The following is a 17,123-nucleotide window of genomic DNA, read 5'->3' as shown; positions in this document are numbered from 1 at the left end:
ACTGGGGCGGCCATGTGCTCGCTGCCCACGTGGCCGCTGGCGCGAGCGCCCGGAGAAGGAGGGGGGGGAGGGAGGGGCGGAGCGGGGCGCCGTGACCTTACCGCCTCGCGCCTGCGCCTGCGCCCGGCCCCGCGGGGGAAGGGGAGCTGGGGGGAGGGGGCGCAGCAGCCGCAGACCTCCGACGCGACTAGCAGGGCGCCGCTGCTGCCTGTGCTGGAAGGGGCCGGCCCTGCAATCTGGAGCGATCCCCCCCACACTCCCTTTATTCCTAAACAGATACAGCCGCTTTGATTGCAGTCGCCATTAACAGGAGAATGTACCCCCCAGTTATGTCCACCCTCCGCAGCCCTCCTCCGATACAGACTTGCAAGCCTTGTCCTGCTTCTCGTGACTCCACATTATTCACCGGGCTAGCCGTTTCAGTCGCACCCGTGGAGTCGGCCTCGACTTTCTGTCTGTCGGGCAGACTCAAACCCCAAGTACAGATACTCCGCTGGGAGCAATTCTCTTCCCGTAAACCCACGGCAACATCTGTGGTCACCGGGCTCCTCTTGCCATCTTCTGCAGCTGCGTGTGCCCTCGGCCTTCTCCGATGACCTGTGCTCCCACGGGCTGCTTAGCTGCAGGGGGAGCAGAGGGACAGACGTCCATGTGCTGCGCGCACATTACCCGGCAGCCTCGCCATCTCTACAGGCCATCCTGCTACCTGAACGGCTGGGGTTCAGGCAGGACGGGGTCTGGACACTGGAGCTGCTCAGCCATGGGAGAAGTACAGGGTTGTCGTGCTCTGCACTAGTCAAATCCTGCTGCAGGCTCTGCAACTGCTATCTCCAAAACCACCCTGATGAGGAAGTCACCTCGGCTGCCCCCGTTCTCGCTGCGCGCCATGGGATCTACGTGTGGGGAGCTAGCTGCCGTTTACTGTCGCACTCAGATTTCCATAGATGGCAATCCAGGTTAGCCGTGAACAGAGCACACTTAAAACCATCTCTCCTACAGCAGAGTTCATTACGAGCACTGCAAAGTGCTGTTGTGACACTGTCACAGGTCTCCTGGGTTTGTTGAAACCCTGGCTATTTTCACAAATGAGAGAAGCTGAAGAGGTTTAAAGTAGTACTCGCAACCTATTTAATACTAGCCCATCTGCATACCTGGCTTGGTCACCTTCCCCAGTCACTTCTTTGCACCCTACTCTTACAGTCAGTCGTACATCTAAGCAAGTGAAAGGTCGCTCTTGGAGAAAAAGGGGGAAAAGCAGCTGCTTCCTTCTTTTCTAAATGCTTCATTCTCTCTCTCTTCCTCCCCTTGCATCGTGCAATTCCCCAGACCAAAATGTAGTTTTCACAATAGGAAGAAATTAACAGCAGGTGCCCACAGTGCTCTGACACCATGATGGAGACATTGTAAACTTAATGGAAGGATGAATGGGGATAATTACACATGGAGGATTTATTTTGGTTTGAAGCCATTTCTGTAATAGTGTGGCATCAAAACAACAACATGGAAACCGTCTGCACTTCTGCATTTTTCACTTGACAGAACAGCTAAGTATGCCCCAATTATATTCCCTTGACATGCCTTTTAATTTCAGGCAGGGTGAGTACAGAAAAGCATAGACATCTTTTCCCCACACATCCCCCCAGCCAGTACACAGTTCTCAAGGCATCCATCCGCTGACAGGAGTTAGACAGATGTAAACCCAGTACGAGGCTGGTTTTGACTGCTACTCCAGCATGCAGAAATGACAACAGCTCTGCGAAGTAGAGTGGGTGACCAAAGAAAAAGGCAATTCAAAGGCAGAACTGAACTGAAGCCCTTGCAAGAGGATGGAAATTAAGGGAGACACAATGTTCTTCTGAGTCAACAGTTACATTTCAGACTCATGAATGCAGATTATGCTTCCCAGGCATTTAAGGACATGACCGTGCATTTCATTAACAGCCTGGGAATATTTATTCTCCCCTTACAACCAGCTCCATCATCAGGAAAGTGCTCCCTGTAACTAGTGCAAGAGCTTAATTTCCAGCAATTAAGAGCCGATAGTATGGTTGCATGGAGCAGCACCGAACTGCACCATTCCTCAGCCTCAGCGTATTTCACAATGGATCCAAGGTACAGAGAGCGCACCAGTCATCCCCACTGACACCCTCAAAGAGACTTTCAAGCCGCCTTCCAGAAGCACCAAATAAAAATTCTGCTTGAGCGCAGAGTCTACACAGAGCGAGATCTGCACTTGTATCAATATTCATAGAGTGTCAGCTAACAACGCTGGAGACGTCTCTGTTCGTGACATCGTGACTCTGGACTCAACTCCCGAATGCAAGAGTAGGCGATCACATAGCTCTGTCTCTGTTAGTGCTAATGGAAGCTCAGCTTCTAACTGACAGCAACCTGCTTTGGAAATCAAATGAAAGGCTCCCGACTTTTCCGATGCCCATTAGCTGCAAAACGATTGCATCTCTAGAGATGACCTTTCTAAGGAACACTGCTTTGCGTCTTTTGTTTGCCGAGTACCATTAACATATGTCTAGCTTCCATGCCCCGCGCCTCCCCTATCGAAGGCGTTCCTCTTGGCAAAGACAGGGAGTGATTTAGGCTAATAAAAGCCCAGGGCTAAGTTATGGTCTGACCCTAAAGAGGTGCTCAAATGATTCAACCATGATTTTTCTTGTTCCTTTTACCTTCATACAGAGCAAAAGAGTTAAACCAAAGAAACCAAGCAACTTAAATGAAAAAGACACAAACACTGCATTTTAAGCTCCAGTGAATAAAGCTGCTGGACACTGGGCCTCCAAGGGAAAAATCATCCGGAGGTACAGGTGCTCAGTACCTGCACAAATAGGATGTGAGGGCCCTGAAGTGAGTACATCCCTGTTTTATAGATTAAATGTGGTTTGAACTGGATTTAGCACAGTAACTTCCCAACCACAGGACACAGCAGTGGGAGTTTCTTGTTAATGAACCACTCCTACAAATATTAAATAAGGAAAACGTGCTCACTGAGTGAATACAGAGCCATGCAGACAAACAACGGCTTTTGGCCTTCACTGCTGACAGTGTCGCACACAAAACAGAACTGCAGACACGAACACCTGTGCACCCGTGGTATCAACAGTCAGGCCTGCTTACAGCAGGACTGACCTTTATCTTTAGTTTCTCTCTACTCCCTCTCATCTCAATGCTACTCAGAGCTTCCAGGTCTGTAACTGGAAGCTTTCTGTCAACTTCTGCCCATGAGTATGTCATATATGTAATCAAGCCTTATTTTCACATTCAAATCTTTCACAAGAAATACAAGTGCTTCAGGGCAGCAGGGAAACAAATGCTCAAGAGTAAAATTTACCCTCATCTAAGGAAACAGCACAGGGGTTACGCCAGATTTCTGCCAATTTTAACCCCCTAAATAGGGTGCCAGTGGTGCATGGCACTTCATCTGGCCCGCTGCACCAGGGTGGATTTTTTACCCAAAATGCACTGCTGTCAGGGCAAATGACTTGTGCTTAATTAGGAATTTCTGAGACCAGGATAAACAGGGGAGAAGATGCAAGAGATTCAAAGAGACTCTGGCAGAGCTCTGGTGTGGACAAATGATTCAACCCTGATTTTTCTTGTTCCTTTTACCTTCATACGTACTCAGAGCAAAAGAACTAAACCAAAGAAACCAAGCAACTTAAATGAAAAAAGACGCAAAACACTGCATTTTAAGCTCCAACGAATAAAGCGTTTTTGACTGGGTGGCCTGCAGTAACAATCAGTCGCTGCAGGCTGCACGTACCTGGATGTATCGCAAGGCACTCCTTAGAACGCTGAGGTTTGAGGTCTTCTTGTCGTCTACGTTGGGGATGTTGCGTTTTAATGTCTCAAAGCATTCTTTCAAATGTGCACGTCTAAAGAAACAACACAGGTTGACTGTTATTCTAAGGGAACCGAAGGCAGATGACAATCTGACTGAGGACTGCAACTTCATTTGGGCCCCAATCAGGCACACTGTGTGACTTTTAGTCACCAGGACTCTCTGCAGGCTTAAAATAGAGTCAGCAGATCCAGTGGCAGGAGTAAGAGTCAAGTGCAAGAGACTGAGAATCCACTCCCTGATTCTCCAAATGCTGCATGATCTTAGGTAAAACATTCCATCTCCATACCTCTGCTTATCCTCCCACCCCTTCCCCGTTTGATCCATTTAGACTGTAAGATCTTTGGGGCAGAGACCATTTTCTGTTATATGTTTGCACAGCACAATGGGGCTCTGACCTCCACTGGTTGGGACCTCCTGGTGCTACTTGAATTCAAGTGATAAATAATAATACTATGCATGTAAGGATGGTGTTTGCACAGGAGCATAGCTTTGCAGTATTATTGTAATCCAATTATGTAGCTCAGTAAAACACAGTGGGAAGCAAAAGAGACAAAAATCAGCTAAAAGGAAGCATGGTAGTATTGTAAGATTCATTCAGGTCACTATGAATTTTGTTGAAAAAGACATTTATCTATAGGCTACGAGCAAAAGAGAGGGAGTTGCAATATAAAATGTGGCTTTCTACCCACCTGTTCTTCTCCAATTTATTATGCACTTCCCTGGTCCCAACCCTGTAACCCAAACAGAACAAAGATAAACTCAGTGTCAAGTTTAGAACTCTTGCCATTCAACTTGAGGTTTCAGCAGTGTGTGTGTATTTAGATGGAGGGGGAGATTTTAAAGACTATCAAAAGAATTTAGAAATTACCAGTTTCTATGTTATTTTTATATACACTATAGATCTAAATACACTATACATATGATCTATTTTATATATATAAATAATATATAAATTAAACCGTATCTCACAGACATACACAGAATATTATGTATCTTCTGGACACTGGGTATACATAGGTTAATATATTAAGTGTATATATCAGCAGAGAGGGGCAAGATGCGCAGCTTGGTGGTATCTACGTTAACATGCATTTTAGGTATTTATGTAGCGCTAATCACTGTAGTATGCAGGCCTAGAGCCTGCAGCCAGGATTCTGACCCATTTCTAATCTATATCCACCCACCAGTGGGGGTAGGATTTGTGCAGTCATAAATTAAAACCTATGGCACTTGGTAGACATACTTTACATCTCTTTAGTTTTCCACTGTAACTGAAATAACATGGCCAAATTTGAATGTGAAATAACGTAATCAAGGAATTCTCCAGTCACCACCTGAGAAAAAGGATAAAGGGCTAGCTAGCTCCAGATTTTTGAAAGAGAGGGGGAAAAAACAAAACAAAAAAACTTTGGGAAAAGCCAAATGGATTCATAAACACCATCTCACCTTCACAAAAAACGTATTATAGACTGTGGTTCTCAACCTTTTTTAGCTTTGAGGCACTCCTTGATAGACTTGAGGCACCCATCAGAAAATGCCAGTTCTCATTTTTCACTCATTTTTTGACTACAGAAAAATAACAGAGCAACTCTTTTTGTCGCAGAGAACTCAGAAAGACCACAACATGTCAGAATACTCTTAAACACTATGGATTCCTCTTTAAAATCTCTGGATTTATCTTGTGAATCATGTTTTCACACCTAACAGTGCTAACATCGTGTAGCACCCCCCCGGCACTCCTGAAAGGATCTCAAGGCACCCCAGAGTACTGTGGCACCCTGATTAAGAATCGCTGTCTTAGTTGATCAGGCACAACGACAATGGGCCATATTAGTAACAGGTAGAGATGTCATGTATCTTCCATATAGTCTATACAAAAGGATTATTTACTTCTGATTAAAAATAGACTGGAAGTAAAGTAGTGGGTTGGAATTTTTTTTTTTTTTAAATAAGGGCCAGAATTATTCAATCAATTAAAAATAAATAGCCAAGGGCCTTTTCCGTTGAAACATTTATGAACTGAATAAACAATTTCTCCATATGCATGTGGCTGGAAGACAAGGGGAGACAACAAGCATGCACCTTGAGGTGTCTGACCTAAATGCATTCACCAGGGCAGCATTTACAAGCCAGCTTGCTCAGCATATGGGCATGTGCTCTTAGGCTATATCTAGCTTGGAGCTCTTTATCACTACAGAAATACTGGTACACGACACCAACACCCGCAAAGCACTTCTAGTGTGGGTGCAAAGTTGCACTGTGTATTAGTATCGAGTACCAGGATAGGAAAACCACCCCCAGGAGGGAAACAAGCTGTATTGGGAAAAGTAATAATTCTGCCAGTATAACTGCACCTATGCTGGGGTCTTCTGCCAGCACAGTTATATTGGGCATGAAACGCACCTCTTTATACCCCCTGACTGAGATAGTTCAGCCAGCAAAAAGCTATAGGGCAGACATGGCCTTAGATCCAGACAAGCCTTTATGTAGTACAGAACTTAATAGCTTTGTTGTTCTGGAAACAAGCACATCAGTTTGAGGCCAAATGGGTAAGTGTCGTGCACGCTGTAAGAAATCTCTAGGAACAACAGGCATAGTCTGGAGATTGTTTGCCCTTCATAGGGATGTCCTACAAACTGACCCAAGGCCCACAGCTTCAGTGAACAATTTTGAAGCCGTATTTTTCCAGCTCTTATAAAAATGGAGTTAGCTCTACAAAATGAGAACACAGACTTGATTCTCCAAAGGCAGACACTCAACGATCACCTAAAGCAGAGGAGAAATCACTAGCGCTGCTCTCATCAGGGGTCGGCGTATGCCCTGGTGGCTAGTTATACAGCTTGCTGGCCACTAGCACAACCCTTCCTAACAAGCAATCCTGACAGTGGGACGGACACAAGCTATATGTGCATGATACTTGAGATCACTACCCGTTTGTTTAGTAGGCTCATCAGGCATTTTTGCACTTGGCTTCTGATGATAAGACCCTAAATACCATAAGCTTTCTATCTGGAATTTTAATAATAGTTTGGGGGAGAAAGAGCTTGCTTTTTTCCTTCTTTTCCCCAGAGAAACAGGCAGGGGACAGAAACATCTACATGGATACATCGACATCTATGGATCCTATCATTTCCTTTATGTCTCAGGAGCAGGGGAGGTGTATATTTCAGCCATTATCCTTTTAGTCGATAAAAACCAGGTCAATATTACTCCTTAGTCATCCTGCTCAGCAACACCAGGGATTCTCTTGCCATAACCAGGCAGAATTCACAGCCCTCCATTCCTGCTCTTTTATCAGTCACATTATAGCAAGGCCGAGAACTGATGCAGAAGGGACCAGACAGCACAGGATATAAATAAGGGACTGCAGAATTTGGAAACTCTTGATTATCAGTTCAAACCCAGCCAGCTTGGTAATGAGCTAAGGGACAAGGCCAGCTCTTGGCTTGGACAGAAGGTTTTTGTTTAGCCGCAGTCCAGGCTATGTAGAACCACATCACTTCTGACACCTTTGCAGGCAGTACAGCAGAGGCATTGATGACTGAGTGGACCATAGAGACCTACCCCTGAAAACAGAGACATATTGGCAGGTCAGCATAAGAGAAGCTTGCAGAGACACTACCTCTGCTGTGCCTCCTAGACAGTGGACTTCACTTATCACTTTTAGATAATGTTGTTTGACAGCCTCTCCTTTTAATTCTTGAACCGAGACACTGACCTCAGAGAACTTATCCACCAGGGAAATCAATGTGCCTGTTTGCTCTGCTCCTTTCCGCACATCCACCCAGAATGTTCATGTTCTAAGCAGGATGCCCATGTGCTCACCTCTTACTTAACTAAAGTTTATCATCCACATTACGTGAAGAAATAACCAAAATGTTGCCTGCACTAGGATACTAAACTAACTGCAACCAAATGTAAATGTGGCTGCTGCACTCAGGATCCTGGCACAGTTTCCCCAATATGGCTTTGGGGCTGCAGATATGGCTTTGGTGCTGAACACTGTGTCAGAGACCTCTTGGGATCAGTAGGGCAGTCTAGGGAAGTTGGTTTAGAATACAGCGCTGGGCCAGATGAAAATCCCTGTGCACTCTGATCAGGGCAAACCAGACTAAAACCTTACTACCAACAAATCTATTCAAATACCCATTAAGCCTGCATGGTACTAATCTGAGATCCCTCCTCGAAGCAACCATATCTTAGGGCTAATACAGCATTCACAGGTCACCTTTCCCCTCACCTTCAGGACACTCCATGGACCCTATGTCACTAAAACACGCCCCCGTTTTTAAGATGTTTCCTGAAGCTTCCATGCACTCACCCTCCAGGTCGCTTCTTCTGCTCATTTGGTTTGGCCTCTTCTGCTGGAGCCAGCTTAAGAGTGTTGAGCTGTGAGGTTGGTGCCTGATGCTGCTGCAGAGGTTGATGCGGCTGAGTCTGGGGCTGGATGGGCTGCTGCACCATGTGGTGTTGAGAGATGGCCAGTACTGGCGTTGCATACTGTGGTAACTGCTTGGGGCTCCCGGAAGGGGGTGTAGCAGCTTTGACGTCAGGAAGCAACGGGCCAGACGGTCTCTGTATAACAGGTGCAACTGAAGACGCTTCCTTGCTGACACTGGGAGTGCTTACAAGGGGCTGGTGGCGTATGAGCGGAGGGGACAGGGTGGTCTGGGCTGCTTGCTGTGGGGGGCTTGTGACGACAGGGATGGGAATGACAGATATAGGAGCAGCTAGCGGCGGAGGTGGGGGAGGAGGTGGCGCTGGTGCAGGGGGAGAAATGGGCACTGCTGGGATTTCGTTGCGCAGCTCCTCGGCGTGAATGGCATGGTTAACCCTTGGGATGCTGGCCTTCTGCTCCTCCTCTCTTTCTAGACGGAGCTTTTCATGCTTTTCGTTTTCTTCTGTAAAAGAAAGAAACAGTGTCAGCAGGGACTGGTATCATTTACACAGCATTCTCTAGCTAGGAGCCTCTTCTCAGAGCTGCTAAGTACCATTATCCTCATTTTGCTGATGAGGCTCTGGGATTGGAAGAGATTTGCCATGGCCAAGAAATCAGTCGGTGGTAGAGCCAGGAATGGAGGCTGTCTCGTGACTCGTCATCCTGTACTCTGGCCACTGGACCATGGCCTCCCCTCCATACATTTTTGCTCTGTTCAGGCACAGATTATTAATCTATAACCTGGGCTACCTTCAGAATCAAGTCTTGAGCACAAACGGCTGATTGACACCTGAGATTTTAGAGTCCGGCACAGATTCAACAACAACCCAGCCAGACAGTCAGGTGGGAGAGCAAAGGGTTTTGTGCTAGACCAGCCCATTACCCTAATGCCTCAAGCAATGGGACCACAGACAGAAGGCTGTCCGGGCTCAATGCCCCTTCTGGTCTGGCCAGACCCTGATTACTTATATTGCTATGCTGTATTTGCAATATTGCAGGATTGACAAAACGAATGGACCTTCAAGATCTCTATCATGACCCAGATCATTGTCTGTGTCTGACTCAGAGGATGGCAAAAGTTCTTCCACAACAGGCCCGGCCAAGTGTGCCACTGGAAACATAATGCTATGTTATAATGCTAACATAAAATTGCTTTTATAGACCTTCTAACTATGATCTTACTGTCCGAGCCAGAAGGGCCCAAAGCAAAACTGCAGCTCCAACCACCTCTTGAATTCTGGAGTCTAGATAGAAATGTGGAGCTCTGGCACCAGTACAAATGATGCAAACCTATTTTACTCCCTCACCATCCCCCCAGCCCCTGCCAAGAACTTGTTCACAATTAAGAGAAAAACAAGAAAAGGAAACTAAAGACAAAGCAAGCTCCGGCCCCAGCCCCCATTCCCTCTAAGCAAATTTTGAGCAGGCTCTTGATATTCAACCTTCAGTCACCTGAATGATGCTGTATGTTTCTAGAGGATCCTTCCCTACACATATTTGCTCTCAAACCTCTGAAGGGCTATGCCCTTTTAAAAAGAAACTGCCACCCACTATGTAATAAAAGAAATCAGTCCACTGCAAACCATTCCCATTCTTCCTTTTCATGCTACTGAATGCCTTAAAAAGGGCTCAAAGCCATAATGGCAAAACTGCCATCCCCTTCAAGGGGTGCAACGACAAACCCAAAGAGAAGCAGAGAAAATGACGGCATCCTGGCCCACTCCTTTCCCTGGGCGACCCCTGCATGCACAAGTCAGGCAAACCCCGCAAAACCCTTCAGACTTTGAGCACACAGGCCTAGGGTTAGAACTGATCTCACTGGGGTGAGTTCAGGGCAGGGCAGATTTCTTGGGCTTGGGAGCCCTCCAGTTTACACGTACGAGGACCTGATCCAACAACATATATATGTATCAGTGGGAGCTAGCTGTCACGGACTTCCTTGGCAGCTGCCTTAGCTCCTCCGTGAGACATAATTTAACTGAACCCAAAAGACTTACTGTGACATGAAGCTGTGAAGAGTGGGGGAATCAAGCCTATAAACGACATTTTGTTGCCGCTGGGGATTTCATTAGGCCCCTTCACTTTACTTCGACAGGCATGTGAGCCCGTGTATGTTTTTACAACGCCAGACAAAGTAAATGGAATCTGTGTGTCCTGACTAGCAAAATAAACCTCATTAAATATGTTCCAGGTCTCTGGCTTTAATTGTGTGAACGTGGCACAAATGAAATTTATTTATACAAGTGGTATGGCGCCAACGGCCTCGGCGCCTAGACATCTCATAGCCTTAGCTCAGACACCTACCAAGAAAGCTCGCTTCCTTACACGGGCAGATAACTGGCTGCCCACAAAGTGTGAGAGGTGTAAACCATAATGGAAGTAAAAGAGTTACATCGAGATCTGGTCCCTTGGCTCCATCCACGTAGCAACGATTCTTCCCCAGTCACCTCCAAATGGTTAGGAGAACAAGAACCGCCATGCTGAGCTAGAGGGGTGGGCCTCAACACTGGCATCCTGTGTCTGATCGTGGCCAAATTGGGTGTGCCAAAAACAGGTGCAACAACATCCCTAATTGTGAAACAGGCCTATTCTGGAAGGAGGTGGTGGTTGGCTCACACGTGGAAGCAGAAGGGTTTCCGTGTAGAGGTCTGACTCAATAACATTCACACTGCATCCTGCCATCACATTTCTTTTTTATACACCCCTCCCTTAAAACAGCAAAGCCAGGACAAAACAGAATTCAACAAGGTTCTCCAGCAGAGGAAATCTAGGGCCAGGCTTCTGTACAAACTGCATCGCTAGCTTTATCCGAATGCAAGACAACTCTATCATCCATCCAGAGCTTTGAAGATCCTTCTTCCCACACCACACTGGTCAGCATCAGACATGGGAAGAACAGTCCAATTAAACAAACAGCCAAGAGCCACATCAACTTACACTTAATCGGGGCTTTCCTGTCTTTGAGAGAGAGACAAGCTCAGCTCCACTGATATATTATTCCCCTAAGGCAAGTAAACACGTTAAATAAAACAGTACAAAAACAGACATAAAACCCCAAACCAAACAATCTTATAGCTCGCATAGCTTTGCGTCTGTGTGCGGGTTTGGTTAGTTAACTTCTTCACATCAGATCACTAAAGCACAAAGGTTTGGCTGAAGATGATTAGTGGGGCAGCTGAAGACAGCAGTGGGGAGATTCTGCAGGATTCCTTTTAAATTCCAACACTTGCACTCTGTTACACACATGCACAATTAGATGATCGCTTGAGGTTTCTTCTAGCCCTACATTTCTACACGTCAGTGTCACAGGTCCTGGTTGGGAACTTTTTTTGCTCGTCAATGCAGCTGAGATTTATGACATGGGATATTTCCTCCCAGAAAAAAAAAAAATACAGACCCATTTCTAGTTTCAGGTCCACTGGCACAGGTCTGATTGCAATCAACCAGGTTTGCAGGAGAGGAGCGGAGAGCAGACTTTGGCCCCACGTGCATGGCAGGCTGGACGCATGACTCAGAATGGAAAGTAAAGGCAGCAGGCGCTGTAAGATATGCACAGAGCGAATTCCAACAGAAAGCAGTTCTGCACAGAGCCTACTGGCTGGCGGGGAGGAGGGAGAGGAGGGAAAACTTCTTTGTACGCCTCTTTTACAGTGACTTCCCATAAACCTTGAGAACCCTAGTTCAAATCTCAGCTGTATTAACAAAAAATGTTCCCAACCAGGACAGAGGGTGGGTCACGGATGCAGATTAGTACAGTCCAACATCTACAAATAACATCTGGTTCACTTCCTCAAAACCCAAACCTTTCAACGTGCATTCAGCACTTGGATGGAAAGCATGTGAAAGTCAGTGTTTTGAAAGGAGACTCGCATGCAATTTGGACTTCCCCCAAGATTTTGGGACATTCACGGTCAGAGCTTTGATTCAGCTTGTTAGAGATAAAAGACTAGGCTGAAGTTTAAATCTAGATATTCTCAAAGAACCGGGGGATTTGTCTTGGTGCACAGGGTTTGTTTTGGGCTCTCTCTAATCCAACCTATCTTGCAGAAATGGCATTATCTATATTAACATAAAAAATAAGGAAGGAATAATGGGGAAAGACCCATCAGCAGGAATCCCCTGCTGTAAACAATGAAGACCAGAGCTACTGATGATTTCAGCCTGATCCTATTAAACTGAACAACATTAATAACTAATAAATAAAAGCCCTTTGTCTGCAATTCTTTTGCTCTAGTTTGCTGCCTGGTTTGCAGCCAGAACCAACAGGATGGCCTTGGCAAAGGATGCATGAGGAAATTCAATCTCAGTGACCTGATGACTAATTGTGCTTTCTATCTGCAGGTTTGATCAGGCACTCCAGCATCAGAGCTGCTCAGGCAGCCTGGCTCAAAGAGGCCAAGGGTGTGCCCACAATGGCACCCAGGTTTCTGTTTGCATTGCCCGAGTTGGGTGAGGAATGGGGGAAGGACTTCCAACCATCTGTAAAAAGGTAAAACATTTGTGGGGGGGTCTAATAAGAGGAATTCCTGGTGCCACTGCCAGTCTGCTTAGGGCTGAAAAACCCCGAAGCCAAATTCATCCTGGAATAACTCAACGATGAATGAACTCTTGTCCCATTTCCTGGCATTCAAGTCAGGATAATCACAGTGTAGAACCCAAAAATGTGGCCTGCACCTGGCCTTCCCTTTGTAACTCCAAGGTGCCAACACTGCTTACTGATGTACAGATTAGTAGAGTCAATTGAAATTCACACAACGGACAATTTTCATTCATCAAGGAAGATAAGAGCACAGGAAAATAAGGTTACAGGCACACATTACTGATCAGAAATATTTATGTAAATACCTCTGCAAAGCAAATGCAGCCCTCAGGCTCCTGACAAGCTGCCAACAAGGCCTTTAGTGTCACAAATCTTGCGGTCCCTTGAGTTAAAGGCTTCATTTCAAGGGTGTTTTAGCCCAAATCGGACACCAGTGGGGCACTGACCTCTGAGTCTGACTTACTTATGGGCAAAAAAGAAACCAAACTGGCAGCTGTCACCAAAACTGCAAAGAGGAAAAACGTCTCTAAGCCATCTCCCTTAATGACACAAGACATACCTCTGTGATGGAAACACTGCTTGTGGTTCCATCAGGACATGAGGATCTGCTCAGACTGTCCAGTGTTATACTTGTGCCTTACAAACAACTGAAGGCACTTGCATTTTGAGAAGTCCACCTGACAGCTTGCTAGTTGTCTATGTGAAACAAGTGAGGTGGTCTCTAGCAAGTTTTCCCCTCCATATTTCACATACGTGGATATAGAAATAAGGGCACACTATCCCCCAAACTACCATCCACATGCATACTTTCATTGTGGTTTTCGTACAAGCCAACATATGACCTCCTATAGGTACGTGTGAGACATGCAATGTCTAGGGCAGGCATATTTCACATGTATTTTTAACCCACACATTGCTAAATTGATCTTCACACTTGCCACCCCTTTTTGACATTCTCAGCAGAAAGGACAAGGACTGCATGATTACAAAGGCTAAATTCCCTTCTTATCCCTAAGGTAGTCTCTTTAGGCCACAGCTGATAGGTGCTGGGATAAGGAGTCCTGCTTTGTCCCTGCTCATTCTGTATATGTTCTGTGAGTACAAGATTTCAGTCCCAAGGGCTGAGGATTTTAACTAAGTTGACAACCAAAGTACAGTGGTCGCACATAATAAAGGGGGATGACAATAATACCAGCAGCAAGAGGAACAGGAGAGAGAGCAAATTATGTCACAAGAGGATACAGGAAGCAGGGTCAACATTCCCTGACAAATGGATTGGTGCTATTTTAGGGCCTAAATGTTTCACAAGCACATAGTGCCAGGGACACTCCGTTTATCTAATAAGCCGCTGGGTTTAAGTCTAACTCCTCTCTTTCAAATGCCCTGGCAACTCCATCACACTGTAATTACAAGCATTGCTGCTGTGTGGACAGAGGGTCCTGGGGCTGGAGCACCAGTTGTCAGACCACAGAAAGAAGTTCAGTGAGCAAGAGAACAATGCAGACAAACCTCTGTTATTAATGTTGCTACTGGAGAGACTGTCAACAGTCATAATTCGCATGCAAACAGCATCTGCCTTTGCAAAAGTCAGGCATCTTATCTCAACGTACGCTTTATACTTCTGATGGAAAGAGAAAGAGAGTCAATTAACTCTATGCGAGAGGCAAGGATTTTTGTGGGCGATATCTTTTATTGGACCAACTGCCTGAGTGGGATAAAGCTAGACAAGCTTTTGAATGCAAGGCATTCTTCATCAAGGCTGGGTCAGTGCCTTTGAAAATCTCCCATTTTATGGTTAAGGGGGAGACTTTCTGTACTGTTATTTACACGTAAACCCATCTCTATCAAAGCTCCCTAGAAAGATTAACAGCGTATGTTGAATAACGAGCAAAATCAGTGTTTATCAGGCACAAGATTCCTTTCCACATAGCTTAGTTGCTTCACAGGGGCAGGATTGGGGGCCTGAAACAGATAAATCTTGTTGAGCCATGTTAGGAATGGGTCTTAGCTCAGCTTTTACACAGCAGCTGCACTGGTGTGTTTTGGCCATTTCATGTTTTAGCTCTGTGCTCCCATAAGCCTCTTACTTCACAACGAACATCACCTATCCACGTATTCCACATGGAAGAACCGAACTCTTGAGTACAGCCGTGAAACCACAAATGAATCGTGTAACGCATGCTTAGGTTTCATCTTTCTGCTGGGAGTCTCCCTGTTGGTAGTGGGAAGGAGGAGAGGCTATGATAAAGAGGTGGGGGCAAGGGAACTGTTCTGTTTTTCCTCTCCTGGGTATTAGACTTCAAGAGCAGCACAGGACCTTTTAATTATTACTGTACAAAAAACACTGTACCTCCCCCCTCAAATTGCCAACTCTGCAGCCAATCCAGGTGTTGTTTGGGAAATGGAAGGAAAAGGCCACTAAACATTAAAATACCTTTCAAAGTGTGAATATTATTTTCTGGCGCTGTGGACCGCAAGTTCTGGATGAGGGAATGGGGAGGGAGGTAGAAAAGATAAAGGATGTGCACAGTCAGCAATGCTGGAAGTCAACTGCTCCCTGAATCAATGGCTCGTGCTGAGAAACAAAGACATACTGCTGAAACAGAGGCAGATGATACGCTATGGAGCAGCCTAGCATGTGTTCGTGCCTGGAACAAGGTCTAAATACTGAAGACAGGGCAAAACTGGAACCCCTTTAGCTGAACCTTCCTGAATCCGGGTACTCCAGATAAAAGTAACAAAACCCAAAAGCAAACCCCAAACCCTCTTATCTCTACTGCGATGCAGTTCTTTCCCCTACCCTTTTCCTGAGTTCATAGTTCAACACCTGTCTCCCAAAGGCATCACGACCATAGTAAAGCAAGTCTATTAAAAAAAGAGATCTATTACAGCAAATAGGGCATCAGAGTGGGATTCAAGAGACCTGACTCTCCCTCTGACCTTCTGTGTGGCCATCAGCAAAGTCACTCCACTTCTCTGTCTCAGTTTCCCCATCAATACCATGAGACTAATGGTATTTAACTTCCCCTGTAAATCACCTGTAAGACTGATGGATTAATGGACAAAATATGAGCTTCATCTACCTTTAAAGGTAAGTATACAGACACCTGATTTTATGGCACAAAGAACCAACATTAAGGATCCCAAATCCTGTACGCTGGCCAATGAGAGGAGCATACATTCACATAGGAATCAGAGCTCCTCAAACTTGGAACAGTACCAAATTCTCCCGAAACTGACACTGACCAAGAGGATTAATGGAGCAATTTGAGGGTTTTCTTTTTTATGGCTTTTCTTTGTGGGGTGGGGGAGGAAAGTAGGGGGGAGGAGTGATGAAAGACTGAAAGGAAGATTCCCCCTCCTGAAACAGAAAACACTGTTTGCGTGACAGCAAAATCCTCAGTCTGGTTCTGGCTACAAACACTGATTCCACTGGAAAGAATCTAAATGGCAAGGGGCAGGAGTATGACATACGAGGGTAAAATTACATACATCCTGGTTAGATCTGCCTGTATAAGGTTCCTCCAGGCAGTTTGCCCTGCAATTACCATTTTTATGTAGAATTCTGACAGACAGACATAATCCTCATAAAGTTTAGTTGTCCATGTGTAACGTATCAGCACTCACCACTAATTCATCTGCAACACCCACAACACAAGGGTAAAAGCCAAGTCTGCCTTGCTTTTGATACAGCTTGAATACTAGGTTTTATGCTTCAGTTGCTAGTACTCTCCCATCAGTGGAGCTTGGACTTTTCATTCCTTCCTCCACATGAGACTGCAAACACCTCCCTTGTCTGACTTCTTTCCCCACCCTCCGCCTCTGTACTGATGACACAGTTTGCCGGGTATCTCCAGGGCTGGGCTGAGCCAGGCCTCCACTGACATGTCAAACATATATGCCCATAGGAAAAGGCAAACTGGTTGCTTCCCAGCAGCGTCCCCCCACAACCCTCCCCCCTCCCATTGCCAATTCAGAGTTTTCACTCAGATTCAGGTCTGCAATTAAGACACACCATTCCCCCTTTTTACAAATATAGAGACCAAACAGACCGCATGACTTAAGGGAGAATAAACCACACGATCAATATTTCACTAATTCTATGCTTCTTCATTACGCAGGGCACGTCTACACGTTCATTAATGCACCATAGTTACTGCGCATTAAGTTTAATACTTGGCTAACCAAGTACTAAATCAATGAGCAGTAACTCACACTACTGTGCAGTAGTGCCAGCGCGCAGGTTTTTAGTGATGCTTACTGCACAGTAACCTAATACAACTGCACAG

General features: G+C 45.7%; 1 protein-coding gene across 2 annotated transcripts in view; it reads right to left on the bottom strand.

Annotated features, from left to right (window-relative positions):
- The window catches only part of MNT (MAX network transcriptional repressor), a 68,293-nt gene that overhangs the window by 34,553 nt on the left and 16,617 nt on the right, over positions 1-17,123 (bottom strand). The window contains exons 2-4 of one of the 2 annotated variants that reach the window (XM_019511034.1): positions 8,178-8,757; positions 4,546-4,587; positions 3,776-3,887 (exon numbers count right to left, since the gene is read on the bottom strand). In XM_019511034.1, coding sequence (XP_019366579.1) covers positions 3,776-3,887; positions 4,546-4,587; positions 8,178-8,757 — 734 coding nt within the window. The remainder of the gene's footprint in view (positions 1-3,775; positions 3,888-4,545; positions 4,588-8,177; positions 8,758-17,123) is intronic. The other variant, XM_019511035.1, reaches the window with a different exon arrangement.

Source organism: Gavialis gangeticus, unplaced genomic scaffold (genome assembly GCF_001723915.1).
Source record: "Gavialis gangeticus isolate Ggan-Ray unplaced genomic scaffold, GavGan_comp1, whole genome shotgun sequence".
Classification (NCBI taxonomy): Eukaryota; Metazoa; Chordata; order Crocodylia; family Gavialidae; genus Gavialis; species Gavialis gangeticus.
Note: the sequence above shows the minus strand (reverse complement) of the source record. Positions and strands in the feature narration are given on the sequence as shown.